Source organism: Monodelphis domestica, chromosome 1, assembly GCF_027887165.1.
Source record: "Monodelphis domestica isolate mMonDom1 chromosome 1, mMonDom1.pri, whole genome shotgun sequence".
Lineage (NCBI taxonomy): Eukaryota > Metazoa > Chordata > Mammalia > Didelphimorphia > Didelphidae > Monodelphis > Monodelphis domestica.
Window position 1 is genome coordinate 177,055,688 of NC_077227.1, and position 22,805 is coordinate 177,078,492.

The window sequence follows — 22,805 nt, forward strand, 5'->3', positions numbered from 1 at the left end:
TTAAATATTCACCCAATAGCAGTGATGGTGAACCTTTTAGAGATGGAGTGCTGCCCCCCACCCACCCACCGTGTGCCATGCCCTTCCCCCCACCATATTGGGCTGCTGGGCAGAGGGCTGGGGGAAGTGAGGAAGAGGGAGAGGGAGGGAAAGAGGGAGAGAGAGAGAGAGAGGGAGGATGGAGAGGGGGAGGAGAGAAGCTCAGCCTGAGTCCTTCTGCTTTTCTAGTAATGAACTCTGGGGGTGGAAGTGGGGAGTGATGGTGACTGAGTGACCACAGAGAGCACTCTGTGTGCCATCTTTGGCATCTGTGCCATAGGTTTGCCATCACTGGCCTATAGTCTGAACACCCTATATGTTAGCTGACAAAAAAAAGTTATTTTCTTTCATAGGAAGGAAATGGATTTTAGGCAAGTCATATAACCTCCTAGTTGGACATCTGTTTCTTCATTTGTAAAATGAAGGAGTTGGATTCAATTGAATACCTCAAAGGGTCATTATGGCCAAGATTCTAGGATAAGGTAGAATTATAAACATATCTAAGGAAATTAGGATTTTAAACAGTCTGAAGATGATTATATTCTAAGTTAATATTTAACTAGCTCGGTTCTATATTACTATTGTGACTGAAACTACTTTCCACATCAATGATGGACAAACTATGGCTTAAATCAATGTTCCCAGCAGGGCAGAAAGTATGAGTTCTAACTCTAAGCTCTTCTGTTTTTCTGATTTTGTCTTAACAACATGAAAAGGCCTAGAAAACTTCTACCTGATTGGTGGGAATTTACTCAAGAGTTCTCTTGACTGAGCTCTATGAATTCTCTCAAGCAGAACTGCTGCCAAATTTCATAACAGGGTAAAAGACTTGTATATTCTATACAATAAAACACTGAAAAATTCTATGAATTGTTGTTAACCAGTGAATTTGATTGTATTCTGTCAAATTGTTAAAATATTTTTTTCCTATCCTAAGCGTGCTGTTTGAAAGTTCTTTTAGGCTGTTACTTTACTAGGTTTTTAAATGTGATTTCCCCCTTCATTTGAATAACAATGCTTTGTTCCAGTTAAAGAATAAAAGCAAAGTATTTTTGACAGTGCCTATCTCATGTATGTAATAGTTACTGGTCACAACCCTCAAACAAGACCACATCACAGATTTAATTCTGAGTTTGAGGGTTGTGACCAGTAACTATTCTCAGAGAATAATGTCCTTTGGGTTTTTTCCCTTCCTTCGGTAGATAAGTAGTAAGAATACAGCAAGTATGCCTTTCTTTGTGAACATTTGGGGAGAAGTGGTGCTCTCTGGCTCCCTTTCCCCTAATGTATCTCCCCACCCCCCACCTGTCTCTATAATTTCTAAGGTTAAGAAGAATGGACAGTGGCCAGACGCTCTGGAATGTCTAAGAACCATCTGTTAAAGACCAATATTGTTGATGTTAAGATAATCATAAATGAAAACTAAGAACAGTTTGAATTAGAAAATATATCTGTGGAGGTAAAGTTGCTAACTGTAGAAGTATGTAAGAAAGAAGCTGGTTATCTGATTAGTTCCTATGTTTAGACTTAACTCTAGGAATGTGTCATGTGTCTATACAGTTATAGGGGAATACTATAAATCAATCAGCTATAAGAATGGAATACTAGGTAGTTATATATTAACATATACATAATTGAGACTTGAATATTGATATATGGGAGAGAACCCACTTTTCCCCTTGGTGTAAGAGGCAGCTAGGTGGTATAGTGTACATAGCAGGAGACATGGAGACCTGGGTTCAGTTCTGACCATAGACATTTGCTAGCTATGTGACCCTGGGCAAGTCATATAAACTCTACCTTAGCTTCTTCCTCTGTAAAATGGGGATAATAATACACCTACCTCCCAAGGTTATTCTGAGGACAAAATGAGACAATATTTATAAAAGTGCTTTACAAACTTTAAAATGCTAGTTATTTTTATTTAATTAAATCATTTTTTACTGAAATAGATTATTGTTCTGTTAAGCATATTGCACTTTATAATTTTAAAAATTCTTTTCTTTACTAAAAGTATTTCATTTGATTTTCCTAACCTTGTGATGAAAGAACAGATATAATTATTCCTCCTTTTTGGGTCAGTAGTTGAGGTTGAGAGAAGTTGTGACTTGTCCTATATTACACTCACCCTCCACCACACTAAGTGACTGACCTTTCTTCTAACTCTATTCTGTGTGACAACTCTGCACCTTTAAAGTAATAACTGTAGTGAGAATCTCTGGAAGATCCAAGGGGCAATGAGGTGAGAGGTTAAAAAGAAGTTGGAGAAGAGGGGGAACTGGCAATTTGCTTGTGACTATTCACTACACTAACAACTTGCCAATTATCACTGGTCCACAAACTAATTGAAGCACAAGAAGCATTCCTCTGACAGGAACCAGGAACCAAATGGTCAATTCAAAAGGGAGAATGAGCTCTGAAATGGAAAGAGGTAAGAAATTAGAAAGGGCCTAGCCCTTACCACTCTTCAGCCTTGGAGCCAATACACAGTATTGACTCCAAGACAGAAGGTAAGGGTTTAAAAAAAAAAAGAAAGATATGTTCCCCAAAGAGCCAGAAAAAAAATTAAGAAAGCAAGGGGTACATAGGTGAAAATCTAGAAGATATTTACACTTCAGGTGTACAAATTTTAATATGTCCTATCTAGGGTTTTCTCTCATAATATGTATGTGTGTAAAGTAAATGTCTACAAATTGAAAACACCTAAATTGGCATAACCTGATTAGCTTACTGGCAAACACCTGACCCTAGGGTTCAAATTATCAGAATGATAAAAGATGAAGACCAGGTAAGAATTCATTAGATTGATGTGTAAACTTCGTGTCATTATAATGTATCTTTAAATCAGGAATCAGAGAGAATCCCTGGAAATCTATAAGTAATCTCTATTATCAACAACCAAAATGCCATTCTAAAAGTCTCTATTTCTCATGCCAGACTTACAATTTAAGCCTGAATAAATCTATACATACCTGACATTAACTTGGATTCATTTAGGAATAGAGTTCTACGCTAACACTTCATAAAAGTTTTCTAACAAGTCCTGACCTTTTTCTAAAATCCATGTTCAGAGGTAGTAATCTAATAGGTTGGAACATACTGAAAGGTAACTAAAACAACTGTTAGGAGTATCCTACTATTCACCACCAGATATACATTTCATTATTTTGCTCTCTCCTCAATTCCCAGCTGTAGTTTTTTTCCCTCCCTAGTGATGTCAAGTGTAGTCTAGCAGTGAGCCCTCAGTATTAGACACTACTAAACCTGGATCTATAGATTTTCCCCCACCTCTTAAATTCTTACCTTCTGTTTTAGTATCAAATCTAAGACAGAAGAGCAGTAAGGGCTAGGCAAATGGTGTTAATAGACAGGTTACAAAGTTAGAAAATGCCTAAGGTCATATTTGAATCCACGTCCTTTGAACTCTAGGCCTGCCACTCTTATCCACTGTGCTACCAAGCTGTCCTTGATCTTATATATCTCTTTTATTTGCTTTTTTATTTAACAATTTAACCAAATTTTCTAACTTTATCTCTCTCAATATTCTACAAAATGAACCCTTTATCCCAACCTAATTCCTGAAAATGTCACATATATTTCTATTTGCAATTCTTTGCTTATAACATTTTCCCTAGTTCTACAGTGCCTTCTAGCTTTCAGCTACACCTATCAAATTCTAGTCTGACCACTCTAGCCCACAGTGATTTTTCCTTCAACTCCTAATATTCCCTATTGTCTACATTTATAAAATATATATATTAGTTTTTACTTATAAAGTTTTGGATTTGCTTTATAAGTTACTTCAAATGGGTCATGTCTCTTTCTGTAGCTAGAATACAGTATGGACTCTTGGAAGTTTTTTTTGTTTTGTTTTGTTTTTTTTTATTAAAAGAACAGTTGACCAATCTTAATATGTGTATGCTGTTTTTCTAGCTAGAGTCTCTGACCCTGAAAAACATTAGTATGATATATTGCACTAGTAGTATAGCAAGTACTCAAATATTTGAGAAATAAGTAGGAAGTTAGGAGTTCTTGTTAGGCAGAACTAACAAGAAGCTTCCAAAATGGCTCTTAATAATTCTAAGTGTAGTCTGGCATAAATTAGGGTTAGACCAAGATCTTACACCATCTATCAAAGCAAGGTCCAAATGGATACATGACCTAGATATATAAGGTAACATTATGAACAAATCAGAGAAATAAGCAAGAAAATATGTTTCACAACTAGGGATAAGGAAAGAATTCATGATTGGACAAGAATTAAAAAGGATCAGAAAAGGAAAAATGGAAAATTATGGTTGCATAAAATTGAAGGATGCATACAAATGAATCAATACAATTAAAACTGGAGGGGAAAGTTAATTGAAAAAAACTCTGCAATAAGTTTCTCTGATAAAGGTTTGATAGCCAACATATATAAAAAAATTCTCCAAATCACCAATACACAGAGAAATGTAAATTAAAATAACTCCATTTCATACCTATTAGATTGGCAAAGATTGCAAAAAAGGAAAATGACAACTGTTGGAGGAAGATGGGCACACCAGGATACTATTGGTGGAGCTGTGGATTAGTCGAGCCAGTCTGGAAAGCAATTTGGCACAATATCTTAATAGTCACTACACTTATACAGATTCTTTGACAGTAGTGATACCAGTCTACGTCCTCAAGTGGTCAGAAAAGAACCTGGGTTATGTATAAAAATATTCATATCAGCTCTTGTTGCAGCAAAGAATTAGATCCTAAGAAAAGTGTCCATCAAATGGTAGAACAAATTAAAATCTCATAAGAAATAAAATGGAGATGGCTTGAGAGAAATCTAGGAAGACTTGCCTGAATTTATGCAAGAGTGAAGTGATTAGCACCAGGAGAACAATTTATACAGTAACAACACCATTGTAAAGAAAAACAACTTTGAAAGATTTAAGAAAGCATTAGTGCACTGACCACTCATAACTCCAGATGATCAGTGACGAAAAATGATACCCACCTACTGACAAAGATGGACTAGAGGTGCACAATAAGACATATATTTTTGGACAAGGAAAAATATGTGAATTTGTTACCTGATCACACTTGTTACAAGAACTGTGTTTTCCTTTTCTTTTTTTTCTCCCCCTAGTGGGGGGGGGGGGGGGGAGTTTGAGAAGAAAGGTTGCTAGTAATAATGTTGCAAAAAAAAAAAAAGGGTCATTGAAGCATTTAAAAATGCAAAAGAGAACAGAGGGAGTCCAGAAGAAACAGACAAGGAAGACATCTTTGAAAATAATATGCTGAATTTATTATATACTTAAAAAAAAAAAAAGCAAATTGTATGGGGGTAGCTGGCACAGTGGATATGAGTCAGGCCTGGAATTGGGAGGACCTGGATACAAATATGGCCTCAGACACCTCCTACCTGTGTGACCCTGGGCAAGGCAATTAACCCCCAACTGCCAAGCCCTTGTCCTTCTGTTTTAAGAGTTGTTAAGAAGACAAAGTAAGGGTTAAAAAAAAAAAGAGGAAGCTGTATGTAATAGAGATTTGCAGTTCTATATATAATTTTCTTTTTCTTTGCACATGGAAATGTTCCTTATTCCATGTTAAGCTCCGATTTTTAAAAAGTTTCTTAAAAGGAGAGTTTCAATAAAATACATTTTTAAATTCCAGATATGATTTAGTAGGACTTCTAATAGGTTACCTTCAGTTGAAAGACTTCAGATAAAAGTAGAATACATCAAGGATAAAATTTGCCAAATAATGAGAAAAGCTTAGGATTTAAAAAAAAAATTAGACCCTCAAAAGAAACCTATTAAAGTAGTCGAAAGAATTGCTTTCAAAATGAACTAAATTGCTGGTCAGAAGACTGTACTTGAAGTTGGCTTTTACAAAATGACAGATTTTTAGCTGAATCTTAATTACTTAGAAGATACAATGGTTGTTGCTGGTTTAGAAATTCTTTGAATAATCTACTTTTTTTAAAAATCAGATCCTTTTTAAAATCAGTGTTTTATCCTTTAAATGTTCTTTCCTTCCTTTAGTTCACTTAACAACATTATTCTAATAGTTTAAAAGTTCCATGAAGCCTTGGACCAGAAGACCTGGTCATTTCCTATATCTAATCTGAAAACGATTTATTTTTATATAGTGTTTGAGATTTGAAAAAAACATTTTGTTCTTTACAAACCTACATTTCACAGATGAGAAAGCTGAGACTCTGAGAAGTTAAATGACTTCCTCTTAATCACATACCTGGTTAATTATCTCTGGCAAGATTCAAACTCAAATCTTCTAACCTAACTTCCAAGTCTAGTGCTCTATCCACTGCACAAAGCATGGAACTTGCTTAGTAATTCTTCTAATTATTTCCTTGCTTTCTACACTTTCTTGTTGTGTTCAGTCATTTCACCTGTCTCTGACTCTTTTTGGTAAAGCCGCTGGAGTGGTTTGCTATTTTCTTCTCCAGTTCATTTTATAGATGATGAACTGAGGCAAATGGAATTGTGATCTGCCCAGAGTCACACAGTTAATAAGTGTCAGAGGCCAGATCTAATTTCAGGAAGATAAGCCTTCTTGATTCCAAGCCTATAGTGTTCTATCCACTTTGCCACCTAGCTATCCCCCTTCTACTCCTTTGATGCCCTTTAACTATGACATATAAAATGCTAGTATCTTACTATTCACATTAGTTTAGTTCTTATTATCTATATATTCCTTATATACATGAGTTATCATGAAAACATCTATCTTAGATTGCCAGTACATAGCTGGAATGGCCCAGGGTTATATAATTCTTCACTGATGGCATTTAATTTGGTACAATAAGATACATAATGAATTCTGACAATGACAAAGATGGTAAAGTCTCAAAAAATTACTATAAGAAAAAAATTATAAGATGCCTATAGGGAAGGAAGGCTGGATGTGAAGCAACAGGTAAGGGTAAACTCTGGTAGTATTGCTATGATTGCTGGTTAAATTCAGGATAGAGGCAGCTAAGAAGAGATGGTTTATGGGGGAAAAAAACAACTTTAAGAAGTAAAACAAAGATGAAAGCATAATTAAAGAGACCCCAATTCCATGAAGCACAATCATCAGAGGTCAAAGTCAAAGAATTTTTATGCTATTGTCATGCAATCTTACAGACAAAAGAGGGCTGATAGCCCCATTTCCATTAGCTTTGTATTGTAGTGAGGAAGGATACATACTATCTGCTGAGCCCTAGGTCTGGTGTCTCCTCAGACTATCCTGAAACACAGGAGGCAGTATGGAAACCACTCCCTCAGTATAGTGCATCTTATCCTTTGCCAAGGCTAAGGCTTCTGCTAAGCACAAAAAGGGGGGAGTGAGGGGGAGCACTCAACATGTGGGTATGAGGAGAAGGGCAGAAAGTAAAGTACACACACAAAACACCTCATCTACCTAACATATGACTTCTATCCAGATCTCTCTAAGAATATTTCTAATCAAAATAAGTCAACTGGAAAAAAGAAAAGAGAAAAGAGAAAACAACAAAAATAAGTCAAATGAAGTTTCTTTTTTTGCCAACAAAAGGTCAGTGGTTAATCTTATAGATTAACGGAGACAAAAAGTGGCAGTTCTAACCTAAAACAGTCTTACGAGTGAGACTGCATAGTCAGAAAAACCTATTGATCTGTGACAAAGCTAAATCCTTTTTACTCTTAGAAAAGGGAGAGGATGACAATCTAAGATTACCTTCAAGTTCTGCGGCTTCTCGAGCTTCTCGCTCCAGTCGCTGCCTGAGCAGCTCCTGCTGTTTTTCCAGATATTGCTTTATGAAGCTATTCTGGCTCATCTCCTCACCAATCTGTAAAGGGCAACAGAAAGAATAAGAATCTTAGAGGACAATACAAGAGAAAGCATAGGAAAAAGATTATGGAACAGACGTAGTTTCCTATAGACATAAGAAAAGCAACCACACATGATGTTGCCAGGTTTTCTTCTAAAATACTCATCTGATAGGCCAAAGTAAGCAGCTGTGTGTCTCACATAAGGTGGAAATTGAAGGAATTAGGCACAACTTAGTTCTAACCATTCAGTTCCAACTAATATGACTTAATGTTTTATCCTACATAAATAAGAGCAAGAATTATGTTTTAATGCTTCTAGCTATACTGCATTTGGATTTCAAAAGCCCTCTTACAGCTTAGGATAATTTAAATTCTTTATTCAATGTATCAAAGAGAAAATAGCAATCCCTCAGGAGGGATCATCTTGTCCTTTGATAGACAGAACTGAAGAGAGAATTTTTTTACCCTTCTACATCAGCACACAGAAAAACCTAAAAGCCCCCACAATTCAGAAATAGTAGTTAAAAACCTCTCTATTTGTATGATAACTTATAATTCATCTTTTTTGGAAGAGGTCATGAGAAGAGTACTAATAAGAAAAATAGTAATCTATAGCCCTTGACCATGCTTTCCCTCACATTTTTAGGTAAAGTAAGAAACAAAACAAAAAAAAAACAAAGTATGTGCTTTATCTCTGTTAAAAATTTTCTATAAGTTTACTATTTCACAAGGCCTGGATTTTAGGTTGAGTCTTCAGATCATTTATATAGAATTTCTAGAGAATTTTATAAAGAATTTAAGCCCCCATTTGTAAGAACAGAGCTCCTAGGTTGGAAACACTACAACATTGAACATGGCTTAGCCTGGGCCAATTTATTAGGCTTGTTAGAGTACCTGGACGAAAGCTTTGTAAGCTGGCAGGATTAAGGAACTGTCTGGCTTAATGAGGAGATAACAAGGGAAAAGGTGGGGCTGCTATGGAGTTTGTTTTTCCCTAGTATCCTGGGACCTAATCTAATAGCAAAACTGTATATGTTCGAAGTAACAGAGGGCTGGCTAGGGTTTTGCTATAGAATCAGAAACTATCAGGGCTGAAAGGAAATGTTAACAGATCAACTTTACACTCCCCTCATTTTACAGGTTAAAAAAAAAAAAGACAGGGATGAAGATAGGTTTGGTGGTTTATCCAGTCACATTAGCCAACCAATCATTCATTATTAAGTCTCTATGTGCCAGGCACTGTGCTAAGAGCAGGGGACACAAAAAAAGAGGCAAAAGACAGTGCCTGCCCTCAAGGAGCTTACAATCTAATGGTGGACAGTATGCAAACAAATATAAAAAGCAAACTATATACAGGATAAATAGGAGATATTAAAAGAAGGAAGGGGACAGTTAGGTAGCACAGTGGATAAGAGGGCCAGGTCTGGAGTTGGGAGGATTCTGGTTACAAAATCCAGCCTCAAGTGTGAACCTGGGCAAGTCACTTAACCCCAATTGCCTACCCCTTGCTGTTCTTTTGACAGAAGGTAAGGGTTAAAAAAAAATGAGGGAAGGTCCTGAAAGAGCTGGAGATGGTTTCTTGTGAGTTCTTAGTTGGGATTTAAAGGAATCAAGAGAAGTCAACAGTTGGAGCAGAGGAGAGTGAGTGTTCCAGGCATGGGGGGAAGCCAGAAAGAATGAATGCCTGGAGATAGAGTGTCTTGTTCATGGAATACCCAGAAGACCAGTGTCACAGTTAGTTATATCTAAGAGGAAAAAGATTAAAACTTATTTCTTCAAATTCAAGTGATTTACAAGGTTCTAATGGGGTGGGGAGAGAAGTTAATGGGTGACATATATATCTAAATGTATTCCTTCACCATTTAGAAAACTATGTTGATGTAAGCTTTTCAACTTGCCTGTCTTAACTGTATGCCCAAACTATCTTAAAGAAGTGTCCATTTCAAATTGACATTCAGTGACATCAAGATAATTTTTCCCCCCTCATTGTAGCAAATAAATTATCTGGCATTCTGAACCCATTCAAAGTAAGGCATTCCTCTCAATAGGACTCTATCAAACACATACACGAATCTCAGAAAACAGCTCTTTTCCTCAGGATTTTGTAAATGACTAAAATGAAATAGGAATCCAATAACTTCAGTAGAGGGATATTTCAGAATTATGTGAACTGGAAAGGATTTTGGTAGGTAATAAAAACTTCAGGCACTGATGTATCCACATTCACACCAGCAGCCTACCATTGTTTAAATTAACCTCTTCTCTTACCTGGGAGTTTGGCTGGAATGCAGTGTGGGGTGTTGAGTGTTTCTGTAAATTCTCCAGCATTAGAGCCTGGGACAAAGACAGAAAAAACTCAGACACAAAAAAGGTCAAACCCTCTCCCTCCATCCCTCTCACCAAGTACAAAAACTAACCATATACACTCAAATTATGATTCTTTTTCAAGGACTTCAAAGTCCTTTACTAATATTGTTCTCATTTGGTTTCAGAAGAACCCTAAGGGCAGCCATGCCTACTGTCCCCAATAAACAGATATAAAAACTCAAAAATATATAAATTAAAGCCACTTGGCTTGTGTCAACAAAATCAAACTAGTGACAGATCCAGTATCAGGATCTCAGTTATTCTGCCTTTCTGGCTCCTGCTCGTCTCAAACCTGGTCATGTAATTGCCCTCAATTCAAAGGTTAAAAGCAACTTGTCCAAGAGCCCCAAATGAATACTTAGTTACTATATTTAGGTAGAACCAATCGCTTTGACAAACAGCTGATAGAATATATGTCATAAGCGGTTTGAGATCAGGACAATATCTAACTGGGCTTGTACAGTACTGAATTCAAGAGTAGGTGCTTTATGAACCTTTTCTGAGGAAAAAGATGTTACATGCCCAAATAGTTGACCAAAAAAGAAGAAACAGCCCAGATCACTCTGGTTTATTGCCACGGCATATCAGTTTGACTAAACCCACCAAAAAACAACAACCTGTCCCCCAAAACTATTTGTTCACCAGACAACCCAAGGCCAAGGCCAAACACTGTCAACTCAAAACCATATTATTGTAAAATGTTAATCTTACTCTAATACAAACACTGACATTTATCCTCTAATTCAACTACTCCACCTATATCCTTATCAATTAAATTACTTATTGGCAATACTTCTCTGATTACCAATTTTCAAAATAGCGACTCAAATCAATCATATCCAAGGTCTTTGAAACCACACTAACTGACTCCACTAGGTGACAACTCTTCACCTCAACCGGGAATTCCATAAACAAATGGCCCACATTCAGCCAAGCCCCTTCTCCAGTTTTCCCTTCACTTCATCTTCCAATATAATTAACCCCTTCAGTACCAGCCTAAACAAGCCCCAGTTCCTATCTACCTTCTTAGTTTGACCCGGTCTTTCCCGACAACAACCCCAACCGCCACTTTGCCCAACTATTCCTCTAACTCTGAGAGAGTCCCCCCCACCCCACCCCCTAACCCCCGCCTTCCCACAAGTCAATAACACTAGTAGTGGTGGTGGGATTTAACTCCTGCCGCGCATGCGCCGAAACCACAGACACAAACAAGGAGGGGGTGGGGAAGGAGGAAGCGCAAGACACTCTAGGGAGAGCAGCGCGCACCCTCCCGTTTCGAGCTCGCGCTGCTGCCGTTAAAGGCGGGAACCGGCACGGGATCCCTTCCAGCGCGAGCCCCACCAACCACCGCGCGCGCGGATCCAGAGGCTCGCGCTGGCGGCCTGAGCGAGCTCGCGCCGAGCCCGGATACTGCGCCTGCGCCGCGGCGGCGGCTCGTCTCTACCGGGTCCGCTCCCCTCCGACGCCCCTGCGACGCAGTCTCCTTACCCCTTTGAGCCGCTTGACCAGGGCACTCTTCTGTCCACTCTTGGCCAGGCCTCGCTGTTCTAGTGCGGCCTTCAGGTCGGTCACCCGCAGCGCCTGAAGCGGCTTCCCGTCCAGAGTCACCTCCTCCAGCTCCGCCATCTTGTGTGAGGTACTCGGCTCCCGTCTCGACGGCTTCGGGCATCTTCGGTAATTTCCGCCAACGCCCTTCGAACGTGCCGAACCGACCCCGCCCACTGCCACGGCCAACCCTTCCCCCCTCCCCATCCTCAGATCAGAATCCTCTGCTTTTTCGAGAGCACTCGGGTATTTCCGTCTCCACCTCAGCACCAATCAGCAATTTCCATTCTCTCCATAGGCTCCGCCCCTCGCTCTTCCCTTTCCGAACTCGGACATCTCAGTCCTACAGAGCTTAGCTCTAGATTCCGTACGTAAACACTCTCCCCAGGCACAACCGGATTCGGAGACGCTCGGCTTTCTCCGGCCCTGCGGCAGATAGGGTCCGGCGTTCCGGTGCCGAGGCACCCAGCGGGGTTCGGCCTTGTACGGGGTCCGGAAGTGCGTGGGCTTTCCTGTGGGGTTTGCTGGGAACACGGAGGTGACCGATGTAGTCTGAGCCCCCGGACTCCTGTGACTTCCTTCTAGGGTTTCCCGGGGTGAGAATAAAGAGGTAAGCTAGACCCTCGGGCCAGCTTACCTTTTATCCGAGCACTGGGCTTGACTTACTTGTGCTCCGCGCCCCGCAGCAGGCAAGGGCCCTCCTGTGGGCGCCAGGGTTGGCCCGGGCATCAGTTGCAACTTTAGGGCCCAGATACTCAAAAGTTGGTCCAAACTTCAGGAATCCAAAGTTAATCTCTTCCCCTTTACCCAGGCCTCCTCTACCTTCCCTCAACATCTAGTCTAAGGGGACGATTGACTTCCCAATATTCAGTGCCCACTGATTGCATTAATATTACATGCAAGCTAAAATGAGGAGAGATACGGGCGTCCCCACTCTGTCTTCTCATCGTAACCAGGATGTGGTACTAAATTCAGGTGGTCTAGACAAGAGGGTTTTCTTGAACTCCCCTGGTAGCAATCCCGTACTTCAATGTTAATCTTAGAAAGACACCTGTGGCAACACTGTAGCAGATTCTCCCTTTTTAGAGTTAGGCTTGCATTCTGCCCTGCTACCTCTCTGTCCCTAGGGATCCCAGCTATTCTGCCCAGGGAGGAAGGGCTAGGAACTCCAAAGGCAGAATAGTTAAATTGTAGCCGTTGCTGATAGTTTTTAGTCAGTGCTTGCTTTCATTCATTGATCATAGTTGCTACACATCTTACACTTTTGTCAGAAGAAACAATGCCAAGTAGGCACACTGTGTCTGTTGAATTCCTAGAAAAAACTGAAGCCTACCTGAAAGGATATATATAGGCTAGCAGTTTTATATTTTTTGTATTAAGGGACTTAGGTAAAATTGGGCAAGTCTCACATCACTAACAAAGTCAAGTATTTGTCAGTCATATGTTAGCAAAGGAGTTGGGAATTATACAGAGTAAAAATATTATTCATTAATGGCTGTTCAGATGATTAATCTATTAAGCCAACCATACTGAACTCCAGAACTTTTGGCAAAGAACATAAGACAACTTTCTTGTTAATCTCTTGTAAGACTTTGGATTAGTCCCTTAAATCTGTTTTTTTTTTTTAATTTTTCAGTTGCAAAATGAAGCAAATGCATTATGATCAGTTAATTAGATATAGGTCATGTATGAAGCACTTAGTCATCCAATGGCTATTTGCAGTACAAGGAAAACCCTTTTTACCATGAAACTTAGTGATGATGTTGAACATTATTCATTCTTAAAGTCCAAAGCCTGTGTTGGTGGTGGATTTTAAGGTAAGGCAGGAGTACTAATCCCAAAAGCAGAGTTTAATAAAAAAAGATCCTGGATGATACAAAAGGATTCTGCTGCTAAATATGTAATCATTTTAGAGGGAACAAGTTAGATCATTCTTGATTTTGCCCAACTTTGGACTTAGTAGGAGGGGGAGGAATGTGAGATGTTGGTTATTTTGGTAATTGTTACAAGGGCTATATCCCAAAGGGAGGTTTTAATTTGAAGAGGTGAGGAGTAAGGTTAGCATATTTAGCATGAAATTGTTTTTAGCAGACCTTTTTAATGTAGTAGTAGTATTTGGGGGAAGGAGGAGTAGAAAGGGATCTTCCCAAAATAGTTAAATATAGGATAAGAGAAAAAGCACCTGTTTTTGGAAAATGTATTTGGAAAAGCCAAATACTGTGCCAAGAGCTATGTGTCAGTTGTTTAGTCTTAGCATTTAGGAGTATTCTTGTTCAATCCATTGTAAAACTCTTTTGTTTTACCCTCAGGATGTCACTGAAGTCAGCTGCCTCTTGGATATCACCATCTTCTACTTTTGCTATTGCTCCAGATAATTATTCCTACCTCTCCATGTCTTACTTCACTTCGCAGGAGATGAAGTGTGTTCTGCACTGGTTTGCTAGCTGGTCAGATCCCCAGCGAGAGCGTTTCCTTCAGGACTTGGTAGCCAAAGCAGTGCCAGGCAAATTACAGTCCCTTTTAGAGGGACTAGAACAGCTTAGTGTGTCTGGAGTGGATCGACCACCCCACATCTTTGATTGCCAGCTTCGGCTCTGGGATCAGTGGTTCCGAAGTTGGGCTGAAGAGGAGCGCAACGAATTTGTCAGACAACTGGAGGCCAGTGAGCCAGACTTTGTAGCAAAGTTCTATCAAGCAGTTGCTGCTACAGCTGGTAAGGACTGATAGGAGTCAGCATCATAAAAGACAATATGGATCTAATGGAATTGGGTTGATAGCTCTGGTGTAGGGATTCTCAGATGAAAACCCTGGCTTGACTGGGTTATTGTCATTGAACTTCTATTCTGTAGATCACTTCAGATTTTAAAAATAGCTAATTCAAATCACTGGCTATTATTCTGCTTCCTCACATAGTACTAACTATGTGAGTACTAAACTTCCCAAGATTCTGTCATCTTGACTTCCTTTGCAAACTGTCTCCAAAAAGAAACTGAACATCAGAAACCAAACTCACTGGAGGGGTTAAGGGGTAGGGGAAGTAAGAGTAACATTCTTTCTAGATACCAGGTGGGTATCAGATCAAAGAGTTTAGCTAAATCTGGACCAGTTCCCTCCCTGAACCTTTTCTGGTTTGGTTTGTAAACTAAGTGTTAGGGTATCAGTGGATCAGTCAAATGGAAGGATGGAGTGGAGATGATTACATGCCAAGCCTAATGGCCCTGGTTCTTATCAAAGATTCACAGTATTTTTGGAGCCAGTAGCAAGAGTTCTTAACTCTGCTAAGATTATGAAAACCTTCCTCTAGGATGGAAGGTTTATTTTTGTAATTCAGTTTAAAAAATATTAGGTGCTGGGAATACAAAGACAAAAAAAAAATTATCCTTGCCCTCAAGGAGCATACAGGTACTTGTATCAGAATAAAAAGATGATCTTGTTTAGTGTGAATGGCCTCTACTTTTTTACACCCCTCTGGGACCTACAGAGCTCTGGGGAAGGGAAGTAGCAAAGGGATAGTAGAAACTTGGGATTATAGTTATAATCCATCTTCAGTTTATTGGTGGTTCCTCCCACTTCTGTAAAGTGTTTATTCCTAATTTAGGGTATCATCTTTTTTTTTTTCCTCTAGCCAAATGAAAGTCTGAACTCTGACTCAATTTCAGGTTTTTTTTTTCCTTTTCATGTGTCTGTGGCAGAGGAAAGGCATTGTTATTCTAGGTTGATCCAGAACCCATAGCAAAGTGCTCAAAAGTGAGTTCAAATCCATGTCTGGAAAGATATTAAGTGCCTGATATTTGCGAGGCATTCTTCTAAGTATATGGAAATATAAAGATACAAAGTTCAAAAGTCCCAGCCCTCAAGAAACTTAGATTATTTGGAAGAGTGGGGAAGATATAACATACAAAATCAGTAGAGGCCAAGCATTAACAAGGACAGTCAAAGCTGCTTGTAAGAGGTACCATTGAGTTGAATCTTCAAGGGACTTAGAGATAATAGGGGAAAATGAAGGAGAACATTGTAGGCCTAGAAATAGAAATACAAGATTCAAATACATATATAGGTCTCAGAAGTGAGGTTGAAGCCAGATTATAAAGGGCCTTAAATGCGAGACAAAGTGTCATAATTTATCTTTTGAATATTCTTCCTAAGCCGAGGAATGACATGATCATATCTAATAATTCTTTGGCCTATCTCAGCTTGTTAATATGATAATGGCACATTACACTTCCTTCATTCCCTCAGATAGACTTCTTACTGATCTTTGGAGGCTTGATGAAGAAGCTGATGGTGCGACTCGAAGGGAAGCTTGATATTTCCAATAGGCCACAATTCCCCCTGTACCCATCAGAGTAAGAAGTATAAGACTGAGGCCTATGGACAGGATTATACCTGGATTTGGGGATATGAGCCCAGGTGTAGCCAGCCACCTAGATATAAAGAAGGACCATTTAGTGATTAGTATCTTTATAAGAATTTTCATTTTATCCCTTGAAATTCCTGTGGACACCTCACCCACAACCTGTCAGCCTCTTCAAATGGTTCTGATATGAGATAAATGACAACTAGAAGATTGCAGAAGACTTCATATCCCTACTCTAAATCCTTTGGTCTTATGTAGCAACACCTAAATCTATATCATTTCATGAAACTTAAGTATCAGGAAAGAGATCTGTCCTAGCCTGTGTTGGTGGTGGATTTTAAGGTAAGGCAGGAGTACTAATCCCAAAAGCAGAGTTTAATAAAAAAAGATCCTGATCCCTTGGGCTTAGAAATAGATAAGCTCTACAATTTCATGTGATCACTGTTGGTTAGGAACCATGTCTCCAGATAAAAATTTAATATGTTGGTAGCCTGTGAGTGTTAAATGCTACTCTTGTCTTTGAGCCAAAAGAGGAATATATTGGAATGGCACTTACCTGCTGTGGTCTGTGGTAAAAGTGGCTCCACCATAGTCGACATTTAATGGTGTATCATTGAGGGATTGGCTCAGGGCTCTATACAGAATTTCATTTGGAGGTCCTTGACAGCCAGGAAACTTCCACATATGCACAGTAAATACTAGATTGGAGTTTATTGATGGTCTGTGGAAATGGCACCTGAATGGACATTTAGAAGAAAAATAGAATAGAGTTTCATATTTTCTCATATTTAGAATAGAAATTACTTGGAGGATACATTTTATATTTAGACTATTTAGAAAAATGGGTGTCAACAGACAATATAGTCCCTTTGGAGAAGAGATGTAAAAGGTCCTGGAACCCCTTTAATCCAAGTTTAGATATAGTACACCTAAAGTATTTACATGTGTACCCCTGCTCTGATCACCAGAGCTTGCAATATAGACTGGGTCAATTCTTGCTGCTGCATCTTGCTCAGGTAGTAGTCTGGGGGGCCAGCTAGTCCCAGGTCCAACTGGATCACCAAGCTTGGGGATGAAGGGCTTGTAGTCGAGGGAGGAAGAACCAGGAGATCCTTATTTGCCTGGCAAAATGGGCCCCAAGGACAGAAGAGGAGGCCATAATACCCTGGGATCTGTATGTGAGGAGGAATAAAGATACAGGTAGAGGTCTCAACTGCTTGTTTCCATCTTTTATTTTAGAGGAGGAAGGCCAATCTAGACAACATTCAGTATACAGAAATAATCAGTGAGTCTACACCCAGAGAGTACCACCTTGTAGTTAGCTTCCAATTCCTATGTTGCTATACCCACCTGAATAGGCTTCCCTGGGAAGCATGGGACCCACGGTGATCCTGCTGCTCGGACGTAAAATGTACTGCCTTCTGTGCAGCGATGTAAGTAGCATCGACCAGTGAGCTCCACCTGCTCGAAGGTGCCTCTTCTAAGCACCAGGACTGAAGTGAGGTTGGCAATGAAGCAACGACTTTTGGGGTGATAGATCTCCCCATATGGGTTTCCTTCATTAGGCTGGGGTGCATTTCCTTTCTTCCAGCATTCACTCTGAAGAAGACCAAGAAATGAGTCTGTGCTTTCATCCTGTGTGTGCCTCAATCGTACTCTACTCACGGAAAGCCCCCAGGTTACTCACACGATTTGCTAATGGCTTGTACATGCGGCAACCTTCCAGCCAGGGGTCCGATGAGCAGCGGCCCTTGTCAAAGTGCAGGTAGTGACAGCCCAGCCCACTGGTGAAAAGAGCAAGTAGTGAAACTAAGATCAGAGACAACCCTCTTGCTTTCCACCACTGTCCAAATATATTGTACGCACCTGCCAGTGCAGAAGAAATCTGAGGAGCCAGATCTACAGGATGTCACCAATCCAAAGTTTAAACCAGATCCTGCTTAGAGCATTGAAAAAGGAAGTTGGAAGGTCATAACATTTCCTGCCTCCCCTTACTACTATTAAAATTGGGATTAAAATATTTGTGCCATGTGTCTCAGAGTTGTGAGACACATACACGGTATACCTGACATGCATCCCTTTTCCTATAGCACTTTGCTGCATACTAAAATGGCATCCCTCTTCTTGGCTACCTGTAGAAAATCTCACCCCTTGTTCCTTACCCTGACCCCAAAGCAGTTCTTGTGCGGCACTCTGATTGACTTGGTACCAACCAGAGTCGGCAAAGGCAGCAAGAGTGATAGGGTCAATCTTGGTACGATGAGCACTGTCAAAGGTAGCAGTCATCACAGAGCCCTGGAGAAAGCGAGCTTCCCAGTGAGAGGAAGATGGACCCTGAAAATCAAAATGTGCAAGAAGGTGTTCAGAATCTTACTTTCAGCTTGTTCTTTCTCCTGAAGCTTTCTTGCACTAACCTCTGTTCTTACCTCTTCCTCCAGGGGCACTCCCTGCAAGGCTTCTGAGACTCCTAAGTGCCTGGCTAGGCTGTGGCTTACAGTGGGGGTGGTGAGAATCAACTGTCCCCATTCATCCCTTGTGGTCACCTGCCGTCTTGGGGAGCATTTTACTCCATCTGATGTGTGGGGTAGGAGTGAAGGAAGAGATAGGAGAAGAAAGAGCAGATTAGGGAGATGAGTAACACAAGACAGTGGAGTTTGTTGGAACCTTGATATAGGTAGGGTTTATATATATATATATATATATATATATATATATACACACACACATACACATACATATATATCCCACTGCTTGGACTATATATTTGATATATATACTGCTTGAGATATATATGTACATACACACACACACAACACACATATATATATATATGATATATACTGCTTGGGATTGCAGGAGCCCTCCCCCTTTCCCTTTACTCACTGCTGGTGCCAATAGTACAATCCCTCCATTTCTTGAAGAGTTTTCCAGAGAAGCCCAGGGAATGGAACAATTCATGTATTGTGGCCTGAAAAAGGAAAGATCAGACCCAGGGGTAAGGAACTAGACAGGAAAGTCAGATCTCCTCTCCCACTTTTCAATGGCTATGTCTTCCTTATGTACCCCACAGAGAAAAAAGTACCCCCCTCCCAAATAAGTGACCCTCTTCCTGTTCTGCCCTTCCTGTCCCAATCTAGTTACCATGACAATGTCATTGTGGTTGTATTGGAGACTGGTGAGATATGGTGCACAGAAGATGATGGTGCCTGCAAGGGGCCGATCTGTAGCATCCAGCTGGCAGCAGGCAGAATAGGCAATGATGGAGGGCTGTGGATAGACACCATAAAGGCAGTGGTATAAAGCAGAGAAATGTTAAGAGGTGGGGATGCAGAATCAGGGAGATATGCACTTAGGAGATTCAGATAAGTAAGGAGTTAGAGAAAAAAAGGAGGCCAAATAGGGAGACAAAGTAATTTGATTTACCCCTCACCTCATGGTGGCATTTCAGAGTGTGGGTAACTTGTACATACAAGAGGAAGTCTGCATCTGGGATTCCAAGTCCATCAGGTTGGATCAGTTCTGGGGGGCCCTGTTCCGGCCATAAGGAATAACCACGGAGATGAGTGTCAGGGATCTGGAGAGAATAGAAAATAGAAGCAGGTCCAATAACAGGTCCAAAATGAAAAACAAATTGGGGAGAGATCAATAGTTTGGGGGCAAAGAATTAAGTTCAGAGGTTGGAAGGAAACAAACCATTGTAGGGAAAAGAACATTGGATTTGGGAGTATGGGACATATGTTTGAGTTCTTGCTCTGCTTCTTCGATCAATAAACATTTATTAGGCACCTATTATGTGCCAGACACTGTGCTAAGAGGGATACAAAAAGGAATAAAAGACCTTAAGAAGCTTACAATCTAGTTGGGGAGATCACATATAAGCAAATAAATAAAGCAAACTACATACAGGATAAATGGCAAATAAGACAAAAGGCATGGGTATTAAAAAAGTTGGGGAAGGCTTCCTGTAGAAGGTGAGATTTTAGTTAGGGTTTAAAGGAAACCTAACAGAGGAGGGAGAGTGTTCCAGACAGAGAAAATACTAGGATCTGGGAGATAGTGTGACTTATTCACAGAGAAGCTAGGAGGCCAGTATCACTGGATTGAAGTATGTGTAAGGGAGGGAAAAGACTGGAAAGGTAGGAGGGAGCAGCTATGTTATCAAGGGCTTTGGATGCCAACTAGATCATTTTGTATTTGATTCCAGAAGCAATAGGAAACCACTGGAGTTAATTGAATAAGGAAAATGATCAAGCCTGTGTTTTAGGAAAATCACCACAGTGACTGAGCAGAGGATGGATTGGAGTCAGGAGAGATTTGAGGCAGGCATACTCAACAGCAGACCATTTCAATAATCCAGGCATGAGATAATGAGGGCCTGCATCCTGGTAGTAGCAGTGTCAGAACAGAGAAGGGGGAATATTTGAGAGGTGTTGCCAAGGTGAAGTTGAGAGGCCTTAGCAACAGATTGGATGTGGAGAGTGAGAGATAGGAGTCCAGGATGACTCTTAGATTGCCAGCCTTAGGGACTATGAGGGTGGTGTTGCCTTTTACAGTTAATAGGGAGGGGTAGGAGGTGGAGGAAGGTTTAGGGAGGAATAATACCTATGTAATTACTATGTAATTACTAGGTCTAAGTTTTCCCATCTTTAAAATCAAGGAGTTGTGTGTGATCTTGAAGAGCTCAACTAGCTCTAAATCTGTGAGACTATGGTAGAGGATATTCAGTAATTATTTGGTATATGTCACTCACCTCTACCCCGAGACAATTCTCTCCCACATACCCAGGGTTCAGAAGGCTGCATCTGTTGAGAGAACCCCTGTGAGTAAGCTAGAGACCCATTGGCTTTTCTGGAAAATGATTGTTTCTCCACCTCATCCCCAACCCCCTTGATAGCATGCACTCACCTGTAGTGGTGTGAGGAGTCTGGATCCCTCCAGATAACTTGACAATACTGTTCTGGGTCACGGCTCAGAAGAAGGGGTCCTTGCACTGGTAGAACTTGGGGAAATAGAAGTAAGTTAACCTTTTCTACAATGACTTGGGGTTCCTGGCCCTTCTGAGTCTCTCTCTTCCTCAAAGCCCTCATTGCAAGTCATCATAGCTCCTCCTTTTCTATCCCCTTACCTGCAAGTACCCCCTGGATTTGATGAATGGCATCTCTCAGAACTGCATCTATCTGAGGCTCCCAGGATACCCAGTCTCCCTCAGAGAACAGAGTCTCACTTTTTAACCTGGATCTCTTAGGGTACCAGACCCGAATACGAATGGGGCTTGGAGCACTGGAATGGGAGAGGGAACCAGATCTTTGCTTAAGGGACAATGGGGAAACAGGCGGCTGAAGAAGACGCACAGATTCCTGTGTTTCTTCATGTAGACATCGACCCTTTATCTCCTTCAGAAACAGCAGCAGGAGTAGAAGTAGCAAGAAGATCCTGTCCTGGGAGGATTGCCTTCCCCTGTAACCCATCTCACAGCCTGCCTTAGGCATTGGTCTTCCACCCACCTTCCTAGCTAGGCTCACAAATAGGGTTATTCTTTTTCATTCTCTTCTCTCTCCTTCCTTTTATTCCCCCCTAACCACCAACAAGGAGTTGACAAACAGATTTCCTTTGCATGGGAAGCCGGAAGAAGGAAACCCCCTCCTCAGGGAACGGAATCAAAAGCTTGGGGGGTGGGGAGGAAATTTTTCCTGAGGCCTCAGCTGGCTTTAATAAAAGAAGTCATGCTGATTACAGCTCAGAACCCCCTGGGTGGCAGCTGCAGGAGCCAAATGTTGACTAAACCAGTGGTGTCAAACTCAAATAGAAACTGAGGCCACTAATCTATACATAAGCATCCTTGCTGGCAGCAGAGTGACTTTGTTTTAAAATGTGATGTTACCTATATTTCATTGCATTTTTATGTTGTTAAATATTTCCAAATTACATTTTAATCTGGTTCAGGCAGCACTCTGGAGTATTATGAAGGTATTTTTGACCTCCTTTTTGACCTTCACCATGGTTGAGTGAAACCATCCTATCTTTTCACATCCAGAGAAAAGGAAAAGGGGTCTGGGAGGAGTAGAGAAACAGAGAAGCAACACAGCTATGGACTCCACAATTCCCCTGTTTCAACTGGGTCTCTAAATCAGCATTGGTTATTTGCCTTCCCTACCTCAACCTCTTCCTTTTCTTTTTGGGGAGCCTAAAAAGGCCATATCCTAGAATCTCAGAGTTGGAAGGGACCTCGATTGCCATTTAGTTCAAACTACATCTGAATAAAGATTGTCTTCAGTATACCGTATGTTGTTATCCAGCTTTTGCTTAAAGACCTCCAGTATGTAGAAAACTACTAAATTCTGTGGCATCCCATTCCCCTTTGGGATAGTTCTAATTATTAAGGGGCTGCAGATAGAGCTGGGCTTGGAATCAGGAAGACTCATCTTCCTGATTAAAATTCAACCTTAGACACTAGCTGTGTGACCCTGGGAAAGTTATTCAACCCCATTTGCCTCAGTTTTCTCATCTATAAAATGAGCTAGAGGAGGAAGTGGCAAATCACTCTGCTTTCTTTGCCAATAAAATCCCAAATGGGATCATGGAGAGTCAGACCCAGCTGAACAACAATTGTTTGGATTTTAAAAAAATGTATACGCACACATGTAAAATTTAAACCATTTTCTGAAATTCCTACCCCATGCTTCTCATTCTGTCTTCTGTGACCAAGT

General features: G+C 40.5%; 2 protein-coding genes and 1 non-coding gene across 9 annotated transcripts in view; 1 reads left to right on the plus strand and 2 right to left on the minus strand.

Moving 5' to 3' along the window:
* Positions 1–12,046, minus strand: part of ACIN1 (apoptotic chromatin condensation inducer 1) — a 37,995-nt gene extending 25,949 nt beyond the window's left edge. For 5 of the 7 annotated variants that reach the window (XM_056810044.1, XM_056810046.1, XM_056810041.1 and 2 more), the window contains exons 1-3: positions 11,685–12,046; positions 10,098–10,163; positions 7,735–7,846 (exon numbers count right to left, since the gene is read on the minus strand). In XM_056810044.1, coding sequence (XP_056666022.1) covers positions 7,735–7,846; positions 10,098–10,163; positions 11,685–11,948 — 442 coding nt within the window. In that variant the 5' untranslated portion in view covers positions 11,949–12,046. Of the gene's footprint in view, positions 1–7,734; positions 7,847–10,097; positions 10,164–10,246; positions 11,413–11,684 lie in introns of those variants that run through there. The other 2 variants (XM_056810043.1, XM_056810045.1) reach the window with 2 other exon arrangements.
* LOC100030467 (chromosome 1 C14orf119 homolog) lies at positions 11,734–15,185 on the plus strand. Its single transcript, XR_008914847.1, has 3 exons — positions 11,734–11,870; positions 12,040–12,351; positions 14,051–15,185. It is a non-coding gene; the product is annotated as a chromosome 1 C14orf119 homolog (transcript).
* Positions 15,186–15,311: 126 nt separating this feature from the next.
* On the minus strand, positions 15,312–21,764 carry CIROP (ciliated left-right organizer metallopeptidase). Its single transcript, XM_007479808.3, has 14 exons — positions 21,224–21,764; positions 21,004–21,097; positions 20,849–20,900; positions 19,529–19,672; positions 19,240–19,365; positions 18,982–19,066; positions 18,525–18,670; positions 18,261–18,432; positions 17,965–18,034; positions 17,786–17,882; positions 17,449–17,697; positions 17,041–17,270; positions 16,655–16,834; positions 15,312–16,165 (listed from the first exon to the last, which is right to left on the minus strand). The coding sequence occupies exons 1-14, from the start codon at positions 21,585–21,587 to the stop codon at positions 15,958–15,960; spliced, it is 2,217 nt and encodes a 738-aa protein (XP_007479870.1). The 5' UTR covers positions 21,588–21,764; the 3' UTR covers positions 15,312–15,957.
* Between the last annotated feature and the right edge of the window lie 1,041 nt (positions 21,765–22,805).